The sequence below is a fragment of the Carassius gibelio genome, chromosome B21 (genome assembly GCF_023724105.1).
Source record: "Carassius gibelio isolate Cgi1373 ecotype wild population from Czech Republic chromosome B21, carGib1.2-hapl.c, whole genome shotgun sequence".
NCBI lineage: Eukaryota > Metazoa > Chordata > Actinopteri > Cypriniformes > Cyprinidae > Carassius > Carassius gibelio.
The window spans coordinates 10061445-10086047 of record NC_068416.1 but is presented as its reverse complement, the minus strand read 5'-3'; the positions used below and the strand labels follow the sequence as shown (position 1 = coordinate 10086047).

General features: G+C 35.4%; 1 protein-coding gene and 2 long non-coding RNA genes across 3 annotated transcripts; 2 read left to right on the top strand and 1 right to left on the bottom strand.

The window, feature by feature from the left end:
• Nucleotides 1-490: 490 nt before the first annotated feature.
• On the bottom strand, nt 491-16854 carry LOC127985340 (uncharacterized). Its single transcript, XR_008160639.1, has 4 exons — nt 16633-16854; nt 10988-12238; nt 5139-5271; nt 491-1820 (listed from the first exon to the last, which is right to left on the bottom strand). It is a non-coding gene; the product is annotated as an uncharacterized LOC127985340 (long non-coding RNA).
• LOC127985339 (uncharacterized) lies at nt 13220-18418 on the top strand. The gene is made up of 2 exons (XR_008160638.1): nt 13220-13468; nt 17060-18418. It is a non-coding gene; the product is annotated as an uncharacterized LOC127985339 (long non-coding RNA).
• Nucleotides 18419-19078: 660 nt separating this feature from the next.
• On the top strand, nt 19079-21943 carry LOC127985338 (trafficking regulator of GLUT4 1-like). Its single transcript, XM_052587320.1, has 3 exons — nt 19079-20486; nt 20735-20858; nt 21134-21943. Exons 1-3 carry the CDS (start codon nt 20133-20135, stop codon nt 21139-21141), a joined length of 486 nt encoding a protein of 161 aa, XP_052443280.1. The 5' UTR covers nt 19079-20132; the 3' UTR covers nt 21142-21943.
• The last annotated feature ends 2660 nt before the right edge of the window (nt 21944-24603 follow it).

Below are 24603 nucleotides of genomic sequence, written 5' to 3'. Positions count from 1 at the left end.
TGAGTCAAAACCTCATGAATATCTTTCACAAAACATTTTCTGAATATCATTAATAAAGCCTCACACTGTCCATCATAAGAACCAAGGGATTGTAAACTTCTATCCAAAATTGAATAAAAAGGCCAGTTCATCAAAATTATGTAATTATTTTGTCTTGTGAAATGTTGTTATGTCAGATAGCAGGACTTACATTTAAACATATATATACGCAAGTATGTGTATTTATATATACACGTAATAAATAAATAAACATACACCGCACGCATAAATATGAAAAAAAAAAAAAACCTTATATTACCATATAGCCTAGATTTTCAGTAGACTAAGTCAGTTTAATTCTGCCCTCTAGTGGGACGTTGCTAAAACTAAAGCTTGTGCATGATGTTCCATTTTGGTCAATTAAAGCTCAGGTGTCTGAAGACGAAATCAGGAGAAGAGCTACATTGATGAATGTAGCTTAAGCAGATAAAGAGCAAGAAGCCTGAAAAAAAAAAAAAAAAAAAAAAAAGGCTTCTCAAGATCATCATTAGAACTAACTACAGAAAACAGTTAATGACAGGGTTTCTAAAATCCGGAAATAATTACATTCTAACTTTTTTTATCCAGTGCAGAATGATAATAACAAAAATAGGTGAAAATGATGGTTTATGCAACCATTTATATTGTTTAGATTCATATATATATATATATATCGATTCAAAATTCAAAGAAAAATTCAATTTAAAATATAACTCTTTCTGACAGACTGCCTTATGCTTTGAGTTATATTTTTGTCTGACATCTTTTGGATGCTGATCAGACAAGTTTTTCATGGAGTGACACTGTGATGCTTGCTTTTGCTCTTGCTCTCTTTTTATTAGTTATATTTCACTGTCTTTGCACCTTTACTCATTTAAGAATCAGGACCGGTTCCCCGATAACGCTCACTCTTAGCGCGCTAAGAAGACCTCGAAAGAAATAGCTTACCAAATTTTTTTATGTTCCTAAGTGTGTTCTTTTGCAATAGACAAAAGAACGACAACACGCTCTATGCAAATGAAACATTCCTCAAATTTTTATAGTAACATTAATTTTAACATTTTAAGTTATCAGTAGAATATAGACTAGAAATTAAATTATCAAATGGTCAGTAATGTGTTCACACGATATGTTGTGACGGTTAGACAAACCGGGTATCCCTCGCTAATCATCCACCCTCCTTATCCCGTTGTGCCACTTGTGCCGCTTCTTGACATGGGTTTAACAACTTATAAAAATTATATAATACACTTTTATATTAATGGTAAGGTACTTTGCAATCAGAATTGATTGGCAAGCAGCTGCAGTTATTTGTGTTTAATGCGGTATTGATTGCAATTCAGTGATTTCATCATGCAGCTCTGTTCAATTTAAATAGTATCTGTGCAATCAAGTCAACGATATCGCTGTAAATGAAGTGTCCCCAACTAAGTGAGTCAGAGATGACAGCGTCAAGGAACCGAAACTCCATCGGTGACAGAATGGAGAAAAAACCTTGGGAGAAACCAGGCTCCGTTGGGGGGCCAGTTCTCCTCCGACCAGACGAAACCAGCAGTTCAATTCCAGGCTGCAGCAAAGTAAGATTTTGCAGAAGAATTATCTGTGTCCTGTGGTCTTGTCCCGGTGGTCATCTGAGACAAGGTCTTTTGGGGCTGTAGTTGAACTGGTCTCTGCTGTCTTTCAGGGCTGTAGAAGTCCTTTCTAGGTGTTGATCCACCATCTGGTCTGGATACATACTGGATCCGGGTGATTGCAGTGACTCTCTGATCTGGATACAGACTGGATCTGGTGGCTACGGTGACCTTGGAATAAGAGAGAAACAGACTAATATTAGCATTGATGCCATTCTTTATAATGATGAAGCAAGTACATCGAGTGTTATGAGAAGAGTTCAGGGTTCCAGTTTACCTAATGAATAAAATTCTAAAGATCCGTTTACGTATTTGGATATTAGAAGTGTATTTGTGTGTTATGTGTAAACCAGGTTAAAGAGATGGGTCTTTAATCTAGATTTAAACTGCAAAAGTGTGTCTGCGTCCCAAACAATGTTAGGTTGGTTATTCCAGAGTTTAGGCGCCAAATAGGAAAAGGATCTGCCGCCTGCAGTTGATTTTGATATTCTAGGTATTATCAAAGAGTTTTGAGAATGCAGCAAGAGATCGTTCAAATACTGAGTAATAACAAAGTCCTTTATAAATTGCCTCTGGTAATAGGAAAGCAAGTAATAAGCAAGATTTTAAAATCTATACGTTGTTTGATAGGGAGACAGTGTAGTGTTGACAGAATGGGGCTAATATGGTCATACTTCCTGGATCTAGTAAGAACTCCAGCTGCTGCATTTTGGACTAACTGGAGTACGTACAGTATGTTTATTAAGTGTGCAGAATAACCACCCAATAAAGCATTACAATAATCTAACCTTGAGGTCATACTGTAAATGCATGGATTAACATTTCTGCATTTGACATTGAGAGAATAGGCCGTAATTTAGATATATTTTTGAGATGGAAAAATGCAGTTTTACAAATGCTAGAAACATGGCTTTCTAAGGAAGGATTGCTATCAAATAGCACACCTAGGTTCCTAACTGATGATGAAGAATTGACAGAGCACCCATCAAGTCTTAGACAGTGTTCTAGGTTATTACATGCAGAGTTTTTAGGTCCTATAATTAACACCTCTGTTTTTTCTGAATTTAGCACTAAAAGATTACTCGTCATCCAGTTTTTTATATCGACTATGCATTCCATTCAAATTGGTATGTTTCGCCAGGCTGCGAAGAAATATAGAGCGGAGCATCATCAAAATAATAGTGAAAGCTAACACCGTGTTTCCTGATAATATCTCCCAAGGGTAACATGTAAAGCGTGACGAGTAACGGCCCTAGTATTGAGCCTTGAGGTACTCCATACTGCACTTGTGATCGGTATGTTACCTCTTCATTCAATGCTACGAATTGATGGCGGTCATATAAGCATGATTTAAACTAGGCTAATGCACTTCCATTAATGCCAACAAAGTCTATGCAAAATAATTTTGTGGTCAGTAGTGTTGAACGCAGCACTAAGATCCAATAGAACTAATAGAGAGATAAAACCACGATCAGATGATATGAGCTGGTCATTTGTAACTCTAAATCCTGACTGAAAATCCTCACAGATACCATTTTTCTCTAAGAAGGAATATAACGTGAGGATACTACCTTTTCTAATATCTTGGACAGAAAAGGGAGGTTCGAGATCAGTCTGTAATTAACTAGTTCTTTGGGGTCAAGTTGTGATTTTTTTGTTGAGAGTTTTAATAACAACCTGTTTGAAGGTTTTGGGTACATATCCTAATGACAATGAGGAATTAATAATAGTCAGAAGAGGATCTATGACTTCTGGAAGCACCTCTTTTAGGAGCTTAGATGGAATAGGGTCTAACATACATGTTGTTGGTTTAGATGATTTAACAAATTTATACAATTCTTCCTCTCCTATAGTAGAGAATGAGTGGAACTGTTCCTCAGGGGGTCTATAGTGCACTGTCTGATGTGATACTGTAGCTGACGGCTGCATGGTTACAATTTTATCTTTAATAGTATCGATTTAAGTAGTAAAGTAGTTCATAAAGTCATTACTGCTGTGATGTCGGGAAGTGTCAACACTTGTTGATGCTTTATTTTTTGTTAATTTAGCCACTGTATCGAATAAATACCTGGGGATATGTTGGTTTTCTTCTTCTAAAAGAGAGGAAAAATAATTAGATCTAGCCATTTTTAATGCTTTTCTGTAGGATAGGTTACTTTCCCGCCAAGCAATACGAAATACCTCTAGCTTTGTTTTCCTCCAGCTGTGCTCCATTTTCTTAAGCGTAAAGGAGCAACTGTATTTAAAATGCTAGAAAAGACAGAATCCATAGTTTCCATCAGTGTATGGACAGAGCATGACAACACAATTATTCTTTCAATATATATATATTTTTTTGTTCCCCATAATATCTAATATTTTGTGTTTGGCATTGAAGGCATGGAAGTGGCCACCTACATGATAGATATGGCCAATAGTATCGCAATCATAAGGTGTCAATCCCAATTCAGAGTTTTTGAAAGGAAGTCCAATAAGGATGGACTCTAAGAACTATGTAACTGTGGATAAGGTAAGTTTTATGACTGACTTGAGCTTAAACCTCACACTTTCAAAAACTTTAATCTTGTCCCTGTCTGTCTAGTACATGAAGACCAACAGAACAGACGTCTACTGTGCAGGAGATCTGACCTCCTTTTCTCTCAAAATGGCAAAAGGCCAGAATGTGAGCATCGGGCACTGGCACATAGCACAGGCAATCAAAAAATTTTATATCTGCTAATTTTACCAATTTTTAGGAGTATATTAACATATAGACACCATAAAGCTAGTAGATGTGAACTTAAAGACTTAAAATATGAGGTGACACCAATTTTTTACAACCAAAACTATTCTGCTGAAAACGTAATTTAAAAAAATGTGTCTTTATGCATTGATTTATTCATTTTGCCTCACAAAACTATTTTTCCAAAAACTGACAATTCATGTTTTGTCCGTGTATTTTTGGTTCACTGATAAAACACTTCTCCAATGATGTGTTTTTACTGTGTCACCATCTATTATGTGCACGCAACTCACAAGCTGCAGCAGGTAAACATGCGAACAGTGTGGGTGCACTTCATTGAGACCCAAAATTATGCTAGAATAGTTGCTCAACTGAAGTATTCGGAGGAGTTTCATTGCTGAAGAATTTTAATGGTGAAAAAAAAAATTGGTGCATTACTGGTCTTTAAATATATAATTGTGTAGTGCTCAGATGTTTTTCATTTCATTATAACTTTTGCCTTGTCAGGAAGGATTGCGGCTTTAAACGTTACACAGGGAGGTGGAGCTAAACATAGTGCCATTCTATTGGACCGTCCTGCTTGGGAGAACTATTCGATATGCTGGTGCTGCCTTTTAATGTAGATGCTTATGCTTTACAGATTGTAAAATACAGGTATTTGTATTTAGTTATGTCCTTATTCTTCATTATTCGCAGGGTATGGGGAGGGATACACAGAGATGGTGCTGAAAGGGAGATTTGAGAACATGAAGTTTTTGGCACTTTACCTCAAGTAAGAAGCGGTAGGTGTGTGGCATCCATTCTTTATACCAGTTTAAATACTGAAATATTGGCTGTGTACTTTGAACTGCAGGGATGAGGAGGTGGCTGCAGCAGGACTGAATGTTGATCCGGCGGTCTCTGTGGTGGCAGAAAGGTTGGCAGAAAAAGAGCGATTACAAAGACAAAAGCAGAGTGAGTGAGAACCCCACATCATTTACAGTATATGGAAATCAGCTATTCCTGCAAGTTAAAGGTTCACTGAATAATTTATTCCTCATTGCTTGTATTCATCTTTTTAAACAACTGATACAACCAAGGAGTCAAGGTTTGGATGGTAAACTAATGAAGATGTTATTTTCCTGTGGCCCCAAAGCGATTATAAGTTTATACTAAAAATGTGCATACTTTGCTCAGTATAGGGCTTATTCGCAAACACCGAAAGTAGCTTACAGCAGCCATATTTTTGACATGACATCTGTCGTGCCCCTAGCCACACGCTGATTGTAGTTGAGGGGAGCAGTAGCTTAATGGCTTCATCTCGTCGATATAAAGAGAAGAGAAGCTTGATTGGTGTGGACCCATATCAAATAGACCTAAGAGCCTTAAGTAAAGATCCGTCCTTATTGCTAGCCGTAACTTATCCGCATATTTACAACCATCTCGTGCATATAGTATCCGCATACACTTCGCAGGAGCTGAAAGCATTCAAGTCACTTGAGTCATAACCACTTCATCTCTGGCAAAGTCGGCAGCCTTCTTATGTTCCACCAACGACATCAAATATCGTCATGATCGCAGAGGATTGTAAATGTTTTTTTGATTTGATGATGATGATTGCTGTAGCTAACGTTAGCATACCAGCACAGGGTTGCATCAGCTCTGTGTAATTTATATCTAAAAGTCGACACTAGAGGCTTAGTAACTACTACTTAGTTTGTAACTAAAGCAGCTACTAAAATTAGTTGGGGCATAACTTCAAGTCACAAATAAGGCAATCAATGAATGGTCAAAGATAGAGGTCCATCATCATTAGCATTCTGGCTAGCATAAGCCAACTGGCATCGTAGCACATCGTAGTAAGCTAGATCCATATTGAAATGCCATATCAATAAATGTGGTCTCTACTGGATTACTGACGTACAAAACATGCAGTGAATAAAAACAGCTGTTTTAGGATTAGGGAGTACGTTATAATTCTATGACATTTTATGATTTACACAGACTTTAGTTGATACTCAGAGTAATGTTGGGTAACACTTTAGAATAAGGTTCCATTAGTTAATGTTAGTTAATGTATTAATTAACATGAACAAACAATGAATAATACATTTATTACTGTATTTATTCATCTTCGTTAATGTTAGTTAATGAAAATACAGTTATTCATTGTTAGTTCATGGTAATTCACAGTGCATTAACTAATGTTAACAAGCACAACTTTTGATTTAAATAATGCATTAGTAAATGTTGAAATTAACATGAACTAAGACTTATAAATGCTGTAGAAGGATTGTTCTTGCTTAGTTCATGTTAACGAAAGTAGTTAACTAACATTAACTAATGGAACCTTATTCTAAAGTGTTACCTAATGTTGTAACATATCCGTGGTGCAACATTTTACTTTAGTGAAGCATAAATCACAACTTCTTAATAATTTACGTTGTAATTAAGCTACACAAAGCTGGTGCAACAGGCTGCAGAATAACATCTGAAGCTATTGCATTTGTTGCGATTATACTTTCTGTGTCTGCTTCAGATACTATATCTGGGGCCTGTACCATGATGGCAGCTGAACAAATTCAGAGTCACAGGATTAGTTTGGAGTTGACAAAACCAAACCTCTCCAGTCGAGCTTTGTTGGTACCATGATGCTGATCATCAACTTTCTTTGTCAACTCAGGCTTTGATCCAGAGTTTGTGGAGCGCGTTCACATGAATGTGACATCACTGGTGAACAGCCAATCATGGCCTTGCAATACAAAGCAAGTTTGATTTACTTCTCGCGAGAGACCCAGCGAGATTGAATACTGAAGATTAAAGGTTTTGCTAAAGGTTAAGAGATTGATGAATTTAACAAATTTAAACGTCATATGAAATATGAAGGAGGACAAATAAAATAAATGATCTTGCGTTATCATTGAAGTCACAAGTGAAATTCGTTAACTTAGTTTACACATTTGAAAATATATAGTGATAGAGACTCGAACATGTAAGGTCAGATTTTTTATTTTTTTAAATAGTGCAATCTTTTGATCTGTATCTTATCTGTATACATTAACAGTTATTATAATATAGTATAGTAATATTATAATATAGTAAAGTAAAATTGCTTGCGTGTAAAAGAAATATATATATATATATATATATATATATATATATATATCTCAAATTTAGCATTAGTGACCTTTAATTTGGAGAAAGATAAACTGGAGTGACTGTGTCAGACATGTGTCACTTCTCTCACATCTGATTGGTCCAGCTTCAGTTTGAGATTTCTAACCCAGAACATAACCTGCCCCAGAGCAGGTTAGCTGGGGAGTGTAAGTTACTATGGCAATGAATGCAGCTAAAAGCCAAGACACTTACATGGTACCTAAAACCCAGGATTGGTGCAAACTAAACTGAAACTTACCTGGCTAGCCAAATAATCCGGCTTCATGGTACAGGCCCCTGAAAACCTTTTTAAACAGCGTTTTGTGAAAATTCTAAAAAATAAATACATTGATAATACTGACAATGCCTAGGTTTTTTTTTTTTTTTTTTAAACAGACTGACAGTTGCCGTGGTTTCTATATCAACAAAATGGCCACCGTAAACATTTGCTGCGTCTCATTTCGGAGGCTGCGTCCTCCGGAGGTCGCATTTGAAGGCTGCATACATCATCGGGGAAGTCTCATTTAAGCAAAGTAATCATAATAAAATTGACTTGTTTCTTGTGATGGGAGACTGTGTCTCTTGATATAGTTTATTTTTTACTTAGCAATTTAACGTTACTCTTCTTAAATGAGACTTCCCCGATGACGTATGCAGCCTTCAAATACGACCTCTGGAGGACACGGTCTCCAAAATGATACACAGCATTTGATGACATAGATTGAATAAACCCTATACACACTATTGCATAAATACAGTAAATCACACTCTCAGAAAAAAAAAAAAAAAAAAAAAAAAAAAAAAAAGTGTAGTAAAACTTTTGGACACCTTTGGACCTTTTTACCCCTAAAAGGAGCATATTGGGATATTTAACCTGTTAAATGTCACCCCGTCCCGTATACGGGACGCCTACGTTGACTATACTATATTACAATCAAATCTAATCTAATCTTGACAAACTATATATCGTTGGAAAGGTCTAAGACTCCCAAATATATATTTTACCAATATTTTTTGTTATAAATTATGTAGGAAAAGTAATAGATTAATTTATGAAAAGAGTGCACCCTCAGAAATCTACATTACAAAAGGAGCTTTGACCTTTGTTTAAAAAAAAAAGACTTCCTCGTTGCCTTTTTCTCTATCACATTTTAGAAATCATCAGAAGTTATATATCACTTGAAAACATAAAATCTCAAAATTCATCCTTCAAAACCCATTTTAAAATCAGACATTGCATTACCATGTAAATGGTACATCAAAATCATGTTACAAAATGTTTTCAGTCATGAATTATACAAATTTATGTTTGTATCATGCACATTCATGTCTATCTTCAAAAACGTGAGTGACAGTTATCAGGTTAAGGCATATATTAGTACCTAAAATGTGCATATTAGAACCTAAATGGTACATAGCAGTAGAAGTCGACTGATTTTGGAGTGGTCCAACAGCTATGTTGGACCACATTGGGCAATACTGGATTAAATCAACCAGTTTTTTAAAATGGATATTGGATACTGACTGAAATAGTGCTTTACATACATATATATATATATATATATATATATATATATATATATACACACACACTTTGTAACTGAATAAATGTATTAAAATAAAACGTTAATTATATATTGACCATTTTAAGGTTAGTTCGTAGTTCATTAACGGTTTACTGGAATAAGGAACAGTACAGATTTATCAGCCTTAGTTTAGGTTACAACTGGACTCATTTTGTAAATTTGAAATGTTTTCTGAAGGTTTGTAAGATATTGTACCATTTCATATCTGTATCTCCATATTATTTATATATATATATATATATATATATATATATATATATATATATATATATATATATATATATATATATATATATATATATATATATATATATATACATATATATATACACTTTATTTTAAGGTGTCCTTGTTACGGTGTAATTATACATTTAGTACCTAGTAATATTAACTAACTACATGTACATGCTAAATGGTTAGGGTTTGGCTTAGGGTTACTTGCATGTAGTTATTCATAATTTGTTGTTGATATAAAAGTACGTACATGTAACATTTGTAAAAAGGACACCTTAAAATAAAGGGTTACTGGATATTATATATGCAGTTTCATGTGTTAAAACAAACATCAGTGATTCATTTTTAGGGGATGCTCTCAAACGGTTTATTGACACTGGACCTTCTCAGTGGCTCCAGAAATGGACGCAACCCAAAAAAAAAAAAAAAAAAAAATCTGCATGGATTTTTTGCAATGGTTGACCTCTACATTTTAGTACTTGTTAAAAAGGACCCACTCTAGTGACCGCTTTTGTAAGAAAAATTCTGAAAGTGTCATATGTTATTCTGAACAATGGCTGCATCTGAAATCACATACAGCAGATGACAAACAGTATATGAAAAGAGCAGTACGTCCGAAGATGACCAGATGACCTTAGCTGGTTGAAGTTGCAGCCCATGTGACCACTAACAACAGTTTGATCTCCAAAATATCAGAATTCAGCCATTTTTTGTAACATTTGTGAAGGCCAGTGCATTACAATATGTCCCTTCAAGAGCTTTGTACATACAGTAATTCACAAAGAGTTTGCCATTTTAACACTTATATTCTGAGAGGAGAACCACTACCCACATACGACTATGAAAAAAAATGAGACGCATTTATACTGTTCTTTCTTGCTGCAGTTCTCGGAGCTTCCAAAGATAATTGGATATTTTGCCAGTAAGCTCAAATTCAGGTCCACTTTTCTGAATACGAACACAATCCTATATTTATTATAATCTGTATTTATTATTAAGATAACATATTTAGGATTCATTTTGTTGTTGTAAATATCTAGTTTGTATAGCTCATTTACTCAATGTTTAGAAGGAAAATCGAAGTATATGTGCTAGAGTTAATCAATTATTAAATCAATTATTATGTACAGTCACTTTGATAGATCTAGGTGGCGTTGTTGGTCATCAAGCTGTGGAATGGAAAAATAGACAATCACGAGCACATGTCCAATCATAGCGTTTAGGAGGATTAGATGAACACTGAGCAAACGATGCTGAACATGACGGTGGTCACAAAAGGGGGAGCATATATAAAAGAGCTGGACAAACATGTTACAAAAGACCATATTACAAAAGAAATGCTGAGCTGCTCTCTTATATCACCTCTTATTCTCTCGCTCTTCTACCAAGCAGCCCCGTTTTCAATACCAAATCCTCGTAACTCACTTCTGTTCTTATTAGCAAGAATTTGTGCAGAGATATATGGGTCATACACAACAGTCGAAATCTGGAGGTGATATGTGGGCCATGAAATACTGCTTAGACCTTAAGAAGCTATGTAGCAGAGAATTGAAAAGATCCTTTTAACAAGTACACTAGATTGTTAAAGTCTATTTAACATTTCCCACAATCACTGAAAGGGATTCTCAATCCCAAAATGAAAATTGTCATTATTTACTTACCCCCTTGTCGTTCCAAACCCATAAAAGCCTTGTTCATCTTCGGAACACAATTTAAGATATTTTGGATCAAAACCAAGAGGCTTGTGTCTGTCCCTTGTACTGCCAAGTAAGTCACACTGTCAAGGTCCAGAAAGGTATGAAATGAATCGTAAGAATAGTCCATCTGCCATCAGTGGTTCAACCGTAACGTTTAATAGGTCCGGTTTACTTACAGACTACAAAAAAAAAAGTGAAATCAGTTTGGCAACCATATTTTACAGCTTCAGTTTATAATGTTATACATCACAGCTTTAGATACAGCATAGTAAGCAATGCACACTTGAGTCACCATTGTAAAAGGAAGAAAACAGTCACACACCAGGATGTTTTTACATACAATGTACTGCAAAGGAAGTGTATCATTTGCACTGGTTGGGCAGTTTTAGTCACTGTTACTCATTCATGGTTCAGGTCTTGTTTTTTACTCAGTTTAAAAATATATCACATTTGTCATACTCATATTTGTAACCTTTAAAGAGCAAAAAAAAAATAAAATAAGTTCCACGTACCCTCCTTGTGAAGCTTGCCAATGATTTTCGTCTGGACAACTGTCAGATCAGCAGTCTTCCCTGTGATTGTGTAACCTAGTGAACCAAACTGAGCGTTTTGAAGGCTCAGAAAACCTTCACAGGTGTTTTGAGTTGATTAACTGATTGGCATGCCACCATGTTCTAATTTGTTGAGATTGGTGGGGTTTTGTTAAATGTGAGCCAAAATCTTCACAATTAACCAAAGCCTTAAACTATTTTAGTCTGTGTGGACTGAACTGATTTAATACAAGTTCAACAATTTGAGTTGAATTACTGAAATAAATGAACTTCTCCATCATTCAAATTTATTGAGATTCACCTGTAAGTTCTCATGTTAAAACTCCAGGCTTGTTTCGTGTATTTAGTTTTGAAGAGTTTGAGTTTATGCTTAAAAAAATTCTGAATATTTTGTTGAAAAACCTGTCTTGATGCCATATAACGTTTACAGCGGTTGGCTCTGTAGACCTCCAACCATTTGAGCCTCTGCAGTGGGGTCTTCAAGAGATCCTTCCCATCTCAAGCAGTCATGCTCAAGATCAGTCAAGTCAGATTTGTCCTCCTCTGTTGGAACCACTTCTGATACACCCTTGGGGTTTTTGGAATTGCTGTTCTTACGTTCTTTGGCTTTGGCTTGAGCTTTGCACTGAGCATCACTCATCTCTCCGTTGGTCCACTGTTCTTTCTATAGAAACAGAGAAACTATAGAAGGTTTAAAATATATCACAATGCTTCTGAAACAATTAAAGCAGCCAACTGCTCAACTACTGCACCAAGGTACCGAAGGAGACCGCTTTCAATCAACTCTATACAGTATAATACTGTTAAAGACAGACTTTGGATGTTTTATTTTCATTTCAAATTAACGTTAACTCAAAGCAGTATCATGAGTATTAAAAGAGGTACTATGAAGAAAATAAAATAACATTTATAATATATAAACTATATTTAAATCGCTATCACACATTTTATTCAGCTGTATACAAAAGAAAAATATATTAGATTTGTACAGCACCTATCAAAAGAGTTAGCATTTAGGCTTTAGTACTATAAAGCATTAAATATTCTATTCAGATGTGATCATACGACCTGTTTTTGGCTCAGACATTGACTCTATACTTAGAACAAGGCCATCAGTTAGAGAGAAGAACATGGTGCTGTGCAGCTAAACTTAGCAACAGCAATAAAGGTTAGGTCATAAGGAGAAACAGCCGCCAAACATTATTTCTGACATTTTACTTTACAGATGCAGACCCTTTTTGTTTCTGCATTTGTGAAAAAAATTCTGCATCGCTCTCAAAATGTTTTATTCTTATTTATTTAATGTTAGGCCTATATGTTGAATGTAACGTTTCATAGGTTTCCCTTTAGAAGATGTTGCATTGAGATGTCAGTTTATAGTTTGTTTCTGTCTGAATGGTTTAAATGTTTTTTGTTTTTTAATTAAAGACCCATTTGTCCCTGACTTCTTGGTCCCTCACATATGGTTTATAAAAATGTAGACATTTTTGAGAGCAATACCGGTTTATAACAGAATGTGTGCTTTTTGCATACCTTTATAGGCCTATTGAATGTTTTATTGCGTATACACCTGGCATGTTTAAATTATTATTTTATTGAAATTAACTTTGGGGGAAGTACTGTAAACTTTCACATGTACGGACAATTGGCTGAGCAGGAATCCTTTTGATTGGTTGGAACCATTTTGTCCCCGCCCCCTTTCTTGGGAGTCGAGGCTTAACGTTGGCTGAAGTGGAAGTCATTCATAATCTACGGAAGACAGTCGTCATAGTGAACCGTTGACGTCGCAGATCCAGCGGCCAGCTGTTCTAATCGCGTCACTCTCTTTGCCAGCTGATCGCAGACGCCGGTAAACGTGAGACGGCGAGAACGGAGGAACCACTTCACGGGTGAGGTGAGTGTTAATGTTAATCAACTTTTCAGATATTAACCATCATTGTTGCCTGTCTTATCCGCAGTCTGCTTCTGTCGGGGGTTTCAGACAGAACAGCTTATGAGCTCCGGGGAAAGGCGAGGCAGTTCACTTTAGGTGGGGCGGAAAAAAATCTGATTCCTCAGAGGTACGAATACGCGTTTAAATTCACGACAAAATGAACGATTATAATATTAGAACAGGCCATCATCGAATATGTTGGATACCGGGCGGAGGTCATTACATAAGTTTCATTCCATTATACCGGCCAAACTTCCAGCCTAACGTTACTAAAGCCTTTATTCGAGGGCGCAAATCGTAATCTCCATATTTAAAGTTCTCTAAAAATCTAATCCTTCATGTTGAGTAAAGACAAGATAGTTATTCGGTACAATCACGTCAGTCCTTTTTATTGCTGCATAGATGCCAACGTGTCGGCTAAAGTGTGTTTCCTGATTTGGTTGGGTAAGAACATCCTTATGTAATTCATTCACCTCTGATGAGGAAATCTCCTTCGCTTTTTGCTCGATATGTGACGTTACAATCGGTTTTGCTGGTCTTTAAACGTTTCAGTGGAATGTTACAGATTTAGGAAGTGACGTAGCAGACGTTATAGGCTCTGATAGTTCATCTATTTCATGTATACACTGTTTTACGTAATTTTAAAGGCTATGTAAAAAAAAGAAAGAAAATAATTTAGAATTGATTATAATTTTTTTTAGTTAGTAATAATTGTTTACCTAAGTTAATGTTAAGTTAATGTTAAGTTACTTTAATAACCTTTAAATGCCACTGAATATACTGGTTTATTTTCATGATTTAAAAAAATATGTTGTTAAATATAAACCACAATAAAATCTTTTTTGAAGGACAATTTGGTGTTTGAAGTGGTTTAAACCGTGTTCTTCTACATGTAGAGTGTCTGTGAAGAGCAGGCCTCAAAAGCTCTGAGTATTTCACTCAGCGACACGAAGTCAATGCGTATCAGCAGAAATTCTTGGAAAGACGCTCCTTGTGACATTCTGTATCTGTATCATTGGTTTGATACTCCGCTAGCTGTGTTTTTGAGTCATAGATAGCAAGTCGACACTTTTTGACCAGGCATCCAAAAATAGACCGTTCTTCTGAATTGGTGTTCAAATCGAATTACTGTTCTGCGGTTACAGCCCTTCAAGAGACAGAAAGCTAACATGTCCACCCTGTTCCTCATGTTTGAGGAGTCAGTTTATAAACTCGGACTGCACTTTACCCTGTTGTGGATCTGGAAGGTGGGTGGCGTTGCTTAAAAGAAATGTATTTTGCAACAGACACAACCACTTTTTTTTTTTAAATAGATGATTTCAGTGGTGAGGTATGTGTGCACCAGACTTCCTTAAGTAATAATTATCATGATGCTGAAAAAAAAAATGAAACTAGTATGTTTTTAAATACAAAAAGGTATATTTCTGTATTGATGCCAGTGTGTTAAAATGGCCACCGTTTGCCCTGCCTGCAGAATCCATGGCAAGTCAGTACTCGGTCACATCTGATTCAGCCTCGGGCTTTGCAATGTGATGATTAAAAAATAAAAATAAATTCCCCTCTGCCCTTAAACGGCAGAGAGCGATGGAGACATCGTCCCACCCTGTTCTTCAGTACTCTCACACTCACTGATTCAGTCTTTTGTTTGCTCATAGATATCACTTTGTCACCTCTGAGAAAAGACCTCAGCATTAGCTCAGAGTTTAACTGTACGTCTGCAGTTAAGTTGAGCAGTTTATTGTTTGTTCTTGTGCAAAAACTTTTGATACCAAGGGTCAAACATGTCTTAGTACCATGAGACACACTTTTTAGTGCTAACAATGTAGGCTAGTGTTTTGACCATTAGCAGTAGCGAGCTGACCTTAATGTTTCAATTTTCCATTCACGCATTGCAGCTTGTGTACACCCAGACCAGATCAATAGATCGACTGGTGACGGGAACGAGACGAGCGTTCAGATATGCAAACATTGTCAATTCAGGCTAATTTGCTTGCACTGCTTCGACACCCTTGGAAATTTCATTTAGGTGATTTGTATAGCGTAAGTTTTGTACGAGATTTGAGGTAGAATAGATGCTTAATAATAAGCACGAGTTAACACGCACATAATAATTTACTTGTGAAATTATAAAGAATACACAAAAGTCCAAAGTCAGCCCTTATCTGATATCACTAAGGCCTTCGTTTTTTTTTCTCAATCAGAAATCATGATTTTTGTAAAATGTTATATTGAATTATATAAATGTAAAAATAGCTATAGCTTTCATACCATTCACTGCATTTTCTAGCTGCGCTGAACAATAGAGGCAGTAAAACAACAATACATTTTATTCCTGTTTGCACAAGTTATTAAAATGGAAAATGGTCAATTAGTATTTTGATGAGCTCCAAACACTTTTATCGTAGTGTATGGTTTCCCCCCCTTCCCTTTCCATCCTCTCCCCTCCTTGCTGAACGTGATCGATTTCAAAAGCAAAAGTTAAACCATTAAAATATTGCACAAAAGAAAGCGATTGCATGCTTTAGCAAGAGTCAGAAACTGCACGTGATCACAGATGGCACACTTCCCACCCACTATCGGTAACATGTAGTGTAGCTAATACATTATTTTAAAATGCGATTAACTTTTTAGCATCACCAACATTTCATTTGAAAAACTGCTGTGATATTTACAGCTGCCAGATGGGGAACATGCAAGAAGCAACAAAATATCATTTTGCAGAACTGTCACCACAGGCACATTTTATTGAGTGAGTCCGGGACTTCAGAATCATATCTGCCTATTTTAAAAAGATGCCTCTTTTAATAGTTAAAAGGGTCATTCACCCAAAATTTAAATTAGGGTTATTTATACACCCAGCATGACCTACCTACTTCTGTAAAACACAAAAGGAGATGTTTAGAAAGGTGTTCAAGCTGCTCTGATTGACAAGGGGCAGAAAAGCCTCAAAGTACATTTCAGAACTGTAATTTTTTATTTATTTTTAATTTTGTGGCGAATTATGTCTTTAACCTTTCCATGAAAGATGAAACATTTGAGTCAGGCATAATTTTCAAACCGTTTATCGTGTTTGTTCTATTCATCATAGTTGACATTATGTCTGAATTGTGCTCTCAAGGCCTTACCTTGTCCTCTGGCCTCCACTCCCAATGCCTGCTGATTCATGTCTGCGTGTCTGCGCCGGCTTGCTGGAGGGGGAGGGTGGAATGAACCGGGGACACGGAGTACTGAGAAAGAATGGTAGATGATTACCAAACGCAGCATGGGGAGGGAAACGAGACGGAAAGTACGAGCAACCTGAGTCTGTGTCATCGAGTTAGCGTGATTCAGTGTATGTGATGTTTCTGTGAGATGGAAAATATAGACTCTTTTGACACAAGCAAGAAGTTTGTTTCAGCATGTGTTGTTGGGGATCTGAGGAATGATGGGCATTCTGGGCCTCATTTGTTAAACTCAAACATCATGGTTTGTAAATTGCACACAGTTTTGGTTGTGGGACATATCTTGGGTTGTTTTTGAAAAGTAATCTTCTGTCTTGTTTTTATCTTCTAGGATTGTTGTGGATGCTGATGAGTGAATATTGGCTGACCTACCGCAGTTCTTCTCTGGCAAACTTTATGACCCTGTCCTGACGCTAAAGCTGCCAGCTGAAGAACTGTTGTGGTCAGCTCTACCCAGCATGCACCATTTTCATCTGAGAGTGCTGTGGATCTGATTCATTCTGGATCGTCTCTGTCTTGGAACTTTGATATTTTAAAATGAACTTTTTTATTATTATTGAAGTAGAAAGCATCTTAAATAGAGAAAATATTTATTGGAAAAATGTAAAATGTTTTTTGTCATGTTTTTTTTTTTTTTAATTAACCATATTAATATTTAACCATATTATCATAAAATATGTATTTAAATCCATGGTATTTTTTTAATTGTAATATCAGAATTAATATCAAATTAACTTCTAGATGAGTGTTTTATGTATGTAGAATGCATTATGCATGGCAGAAGTCACTGAAATTAATTTTCTGTACATTTTAGCCTCTGCAACAGCTGCTGCCCAGGCATGAAACTGAAACTATTTAGTAAATAACTAAACAAAAATCACAATTTCATACAAGAGTCATGTATAAAATTTTGTTTGTTTGTTAAAATATGACCGATAGAGGGCGTCAATGGTCAGTTGGACAGTAAAGCTAGCTGAGGTGGGTCTACTGCCTATCTATCAAGCAGATACATTTACTTTTCCACTCTTGAACATTTTCCGTGAAAAAAGCATACAAGTGAAGATAACTCTGTCTCACTAATGCAATTCATAGACTATTTTAATCATTTTGGTAAGAGAATGGATGAAAGTTAATTAAATGAATTATTTTTACATTGATATGACACAACACCCAGCAAATGCACAATGGTCCAATAAGGTTACTCCAAATGTGGCTAATTTTAGAGGAACCAAATGCATTATAGTTTTGGGTAGTAACAATGTTAATTAAATGTAATCTGGATTATGTAGTCAGGTTTCAGAATTCTGTAATTGTAATTCAATTACATTTCATTTGAAAATAGAGGAGAGCCTGTGGGGAAGTTAAGCCACCCCTTGTTTCTAGACAACCTTAAACAAAGTTGGTGATATTAGCACACATTTGAATATTTAACCATCTGTGATGGAGAGAGGCCATGCCTCTGATCTGAACATTTCATGTTCTTACTTTTTTAAAATGAAGTTAGATACAATGTACCCCTTCTTATGATTATAATGTATTATTTAACTGTAATTCTACATTGTATTTCATTAATTTTACACCAAACATGATTCTGATTTAGTTTTTTGTTTTTAATGTGATTTTGTTTCTGTTAATTTTAAATTGGCCTTGTTTATGAAAATTGCCCATTAAAGTTTTTAGGAAATTCCCAGTTGCAGTTTTTTTTTTTTTTTTTTTTTTTATTCTTCAGTTTGAACTTTTTTTCTGAAATAAAATAAAATAAAAATAACCATGTGACCTGTATCTTTAAATGGAACTTTCAAGAAGTAATCTATCCATATAGCTCACAAAGACCGGTATAGTCAGACGGCTTTAATTACAGAATTGAAATGTCACACTGAATTTAATAACTGGATTTACAAAACTGAATATTTAAACATTGCATCAACTACTGATAAACAGTTATTTGAATGATCACTCAGCGGGTTAATTGTGTATTATTATGTCTTTAGAAGGCTTTTGTGTCTTAAATACACGAATGCAAGTTATTACTTATTTCCATGTAATGCAGGAATTTTTTCAAGAATTTTTTATTTTTTTGTCATCTGAAAAACTTTCACCTAAGTATATTTACTGGAACATTGGGGGGAAAAAATGATAGTCAATTTTTATCATGGTAAGTGGTTGCAACCAATTTATTTTAGCTACATTTAAATAAAAAATGTAGTTGATTAACTTTCAGCAAAATGCGTTTATTTAAATGTAGCTAAAATTATTTGCAACCACTTACATTAAAAAAAATGTATATATTTTTTTCCCAGTGAAGTTCCCCCTGAGAGTTTAATGTGTTTTATATTACAGTTCTCTGACATTAATTAATGGTCACATGACAGGCAGGGAAACAAAATATTTATATTTTTAGTGTTTTATTTTATTTTTACATTTTTTATGATTTATTTTATAGCTTTTCATTAAACTCACAACCCCCCTGCAGTTCCTTAACCCAATAGGTTAGAAAAACGTGATGTAATGTAGTCCTAATGATTAATTACATGTTCACTTCATGTTGTTAATTACAACTACTGGAATATATTTGCCTTCTCTTTGTCATTTATTTATTTATTCATTTTTTTTTTATATCAATGGTACAATATTATCCTATTTACAGAAATGTGATAAATGAGTTAGTGTAGCCTAATCAAAAAGTAGTCTGATTATTATTTTGGATTAGGTATGTTTCTAACTAAAATTTTTGTCATGTAGGCTAATTTGGAATTAATAACAGAATATAAAATTTAAGTAGCCTAAAATAGCCAGCAGGTGCTTATTTTCTTACCATAGGCCTAAACTAAAACCTAACATCCCAGAACGTTGTTGTGATTTATTTATGTATTTATTTTTATATATCTAGCCTATAGTCTACAAAAACTCACTTTTCATAATCATATTCTACATTTTGCGGAATTAATTAGTGGCCTACTTGACTGAATTAGTGGAATAAAGCTTGCAAGAAAAACATCAAATCGATCAAAACATCATATAATCTCACGGGGAGTAATATTTGCGACTGAGATTAGAATCAACTCGGCACAGAAACGAATTAATCAAAGCGTCTGGATCCACTTATAGAAGATCCACGCGCTTGCGTCAATTAACGCGTGTGGGTCCACCAATCAGATTCCGGTGTTTGGGCGCCCTTTCGTCGTGCCCAATGGAAACTGATCGATTTAGGCAAAGTGTCCAGATTCGCATCTCTAATGTAAAACGAGATGAAGTGCATGGAAGTCCGATAGGTGTACGAATATCTCGCTCGAACTGCTCTGCGAACAACTGGATTAAATTCAAGATCTTATGCTGATCGCGATAACTTCATAAGAGTGTATATTTGATGTTGTTCTTACACAAAGGGATCTGTTCGGTAAGAGATGGCTGTTAACACGGACGCCCCTCACGCGACAGGTGCCCTGGGCGAGAGAGCCGCGCTGCACTCCACCGATTTTGGAGATACTCAGAAACTTCTTGACACCTCAGACAAAGAGCTGAAGAAAGAATTAAACCACTCGCCCTCTGATACACACCTCGTGAAGTGTTTTGAAGCGGAACAGACTGTGGTTAACGTTGCCCCGGAGCCCAGCTCTCCGTCGCGGGTCATTTTCAGCCGCGCGTCGTCGCCCACGCTCGCGGAGCGCGAGCCCTGCAGCTTCATGTGGGTGGCCGTGATCTCCTGCTTCTGCCCGGCCGTTCCCATAAACCTGTTCGCGATTTATTTCGCACACATGGTGAGTGGCGTCACTGGAGTTCAACTTGATTAATATACTCTCAGAATTAACTCTCTTAATTACTTTTATAGATCAAATTTAGTAGCCTAATAAATTACAAAAGCCGATTAAACAAAGTAGAAGAAACTCTTCTTGTTTCTGTTTAGGGTGGCGCATGGGGCCCCTATGTCATAATGGGGCCACCATATTTAGGCTTACTTAATTTTTTATTTAGACTTATCCATGATTTTCTTTCTGTTCTGCTTCAGTCTCGGTCCATGATAGAAGCAAAAGATTATGATGGGGCCAGAAGACTTGGGCGTCTATCTTTGTTGCTTAGTATCGTTTCCATTGTTGTGGGTCTGGCTATAGTCCTATATCTGTTGTTGACAGGTAAATTATATCTTTTTCTGTACACACACACACAGGGAAGTAGATATCGGGGACATGTTGCATCTAACTCAACCTTGGAAACATGAAACTGTCAGTATCAGTTTTATAAAAATACAGCTAATATCTTTGATTGTGTTTTGATTTCTATTTTTATAAAACAGTTATAAATATACAATTAGCATTATTAAAAAATGGGTGTGTTTTTGTCTGCAACAGAGTTGAATTAACATCATATCCTTAAATGACGTTCTTATTTCTTTCTCTCTCTCTTCCAGAGTATTAGTTGGACATAAATGTGAGCATTAATGTAAACGGGTATTGGACCCCAAGAAGATGGATGATGAATGCCATGGGAAAACCTTCAAAGAAAAAAAGTTTAAATATCAATTTATATTATGTAAAGTGGTAAGCTACAGTGTTAAAAACTTTATTTATTAAATTTTTTTTGCCAAGGACTCATGTTCACTGAAAAAATGTTTCTAACCTTGTCTTGATGGCTCTTAACCATTTCTGTTGCTGTCTTTGAGACTTTGCTTTATCCAGCAATGCATTAGCACCAGACTAATTTTGCACTTAATCTTAAATGGCTTTGTCTTTTTAAAATTATGATCTATATGTTGTATTCAATATGTTTGAATTCTTTGAAAGAAAAAAATATTCCTATGCAAAGTGAAATTTATCAATTTGTATTTCTTTTTTTTAATCTATAGTGCAAGTGCATTATATTATGTGAATGTATTGCATGTTGCAATAACAAGAATGTGACTTGTTCTGAGAATGAGAATCTGTTGTTATTATTTTTCTTTTCTTTTACGATGCACTGTTTGCTGGTACAGCGGAGCTGGTGCATACAAAATTATATAGATGTAATATACATTTTGTGTAATCTGTTACAGCTCAAAAGCCTAATTTACCCCAAATAAAAATTCTGTCATTATATATTAGAACACAAAAAAACATATTTTGAAAAATATCTCTTTTTGTGGATAACATGAAAGTCAATGGGTTCAAATATCTTCTTCTGTGTCCAGCAGAAGAAAAAAATCACAGGTTTGGAATGACGAGGGTGAATAAATGATGAGAGAATTTACATTTGTTTGGGTAAAACTTATTTTTTACATTTCTTTTTAGACATTTTTTTATTCCTTCTCATTTTGATTCATAGCCTTCTGGAAGTGTGGAGTAGGATCATAAGGATGCAAGGTGGAGGAATGCAGTGTGAGCTGGGCGTAGTAAATCTTTTTTTTAATGAAAATATGCATTGAACTTGTAGGAGATGAACAAGGGCTATATTCAAGCAAAAGTGCATGCATGTCTAAAATGAAAAATTGTGTGAATTTCTTTTGCTAATACAGTGCCATATTTTTGCATGTTAAAATTAAACCAAACCTATATAACGGTCTAGTTTAAGTGTGTTTTTTGCTGATTGGTTGGAAGCATTCCATTAGCACAGAAATTACTTGTGAATGCTAGACTGAAAAAAGCTACAGTTCAGTACATCCTGTTCTGCTATTAGCCATCCAGCCTCCTGAGCAACGGAGATCAAAGGAAGCACGTCTGGTAATTGATATCCTTTTCTCATAAGTGCATTCCTTCCTTTACTTTTAATCATTATCTACCTCAAATGGAGGTTACTCTTAATGATTCTTGCATCAAACTGTAAGTTGGTGTCTATATTGTGAGACACATATGAAAGAAAGTCATATTTTTAGTAGTGCCTCAGAATAAGCATTTTGCAGTTATTCATATTTTTGACATGTAGACCCACAAAGACATCTGCAGCAAGATTGTATTTTCCAAAACCACATAACTTTTGTTTGCTTCCTCTTCATAAATTATCCAAACCTCCACTAATGGCTGGGTGGTCACATGGGACTAGTTAGGATGATAAAAGCTTTGACCATGTTCTAAATGTGTTTTGATAGAGTCCAATACCACAAAGCATATTGCAACATTTTACAATATTTCATAATATAGTGCTTTCGTTTCTCCAGTTTAATCAGAATGGTTGGTTAAAAAAAATGAACATAATACTTGATGTGTAATGTCTTTGCCATCTAACATTGGTCATCCACATTGGATCTGTGCTATGGAAATATTCCTGGTGCTTGCATCTTTAAGGTACGTCCCCCTCTAGGTGGATCTGGTCAAAAACGCTGTTCTTCTTTTGCCTCAGTACAGGCAAAAACTAAAGACTGAGAAAGTGCAAACCAGGTCTATTCAGGTATGGGAGTTTGATTCCATTGAAGCACTAAAAGGTTGTTTCGAAGTTACAGATTGGAATGTGTTATGACGTATGTTGAAGGTTTCCATATCTGGATATGTGGATTTTTGTGTATACAGTGTTATTCCTGTAAGACGTGTAAAATGTTACCCTAATAACAAACCTTGGGTTACAAAGGATCTTTAACACTGTTTGATTCTCAAATTTTTTTTTTTCTAAATGTCAATAAACATACTGTTAAACTCCTGCAAAAAGAACTGAAGCAAAAAACTATAGGATGCTAAACTGCAGTTTAAACGGGCAATGCGCAGATGGCCTGGAAAGGCCAAAATAAGTATAATATGGAGGAATCAGAAGTAACATACTATTTTGCATACTGTTTTGCAACTGAATTTTATCTGTTTTATGCTTGTTTTAATACTGATTCTGATGAGAAATTGACTCCCTTAGGGCATCCGGTATTTCACCCTATATAGAGGAAAAGACATTGTAAAAGTTTTTTTTTACGAGTTAAACCCAAAAAGACAACAGGGCCTGATGGAATAAAGGGGAAGGTGCTGAGGGAATGCTTAAGGGAGTTTGATTGTAATGTTGTACCTCAGGCCTGGAAAGAGAAAAAAAAAGAAACATGCTAAGGACCTTATAGACTACAGACCAGCGGCTTTAACATATGTGCTTTTTAAGTGCATGGAGAGAGTAGGTTGGTAGTTTGACAGCAAGTCTCCCAAGCAATGATTGGCAAATTGGATACCTTGCAGTTTGCTTACAGAGTTGGGCGTGGAGTTGAAGATGCCACCCTCACTCTGATGGATAAGATTGGAAAATACTAGAATAGTAACAGATTGTTGCATTAGTATTTAATTTATGGATTTTTCTTCCGCTTTTAATATGGTGTACATAAAAAATATTTTGAAGAGTTGCAGGTGCACCATGCCCTTATCTTATGGATTAATAGTTTTTTACGGTACTGTCCACAGTATGTATTTGTAAATGAGTAAAAGTCAGAAAAATGTGGTTTTAAATACTGGCATTCCCCAGGGGTGTGTATTATCACCAATTCAATTTTCTATTTATATAAATTAAATGGCCTGTGATACTGACAATTTGACACTTACAAAATATGCGGATGATATAGTGGGATGTGTAAAAGATATTCAGTCATTAAATGCCTCAGTTTTGTTAATTTTATTACATTTTGGACAGAGGAAAGTTCTCTAACATTAGTAAAACTAAAGAAATGTGTTGTGGGGCTATAAAATACGAGCACTCTGTGAACCTTTGTTATTTAATGGAGAGGAATTTGAACAGGTGGGATCTTTTAAATACTGAGATTGACTCCAATTTTCATTTAATAAGCATTCAGATAATGTTTTTACAAAGGCTTATCAGTGTCTAGGCTTGTTGAGAAAACTGGAGATTTAACATTGAAAAAGATATTCTGATGGTTTTATATAAATCACTTATTGATTCTGTTCTTACTTTTAATAATTGTGTCCTGGTTTAACTCTCTCTCTCTCTCTC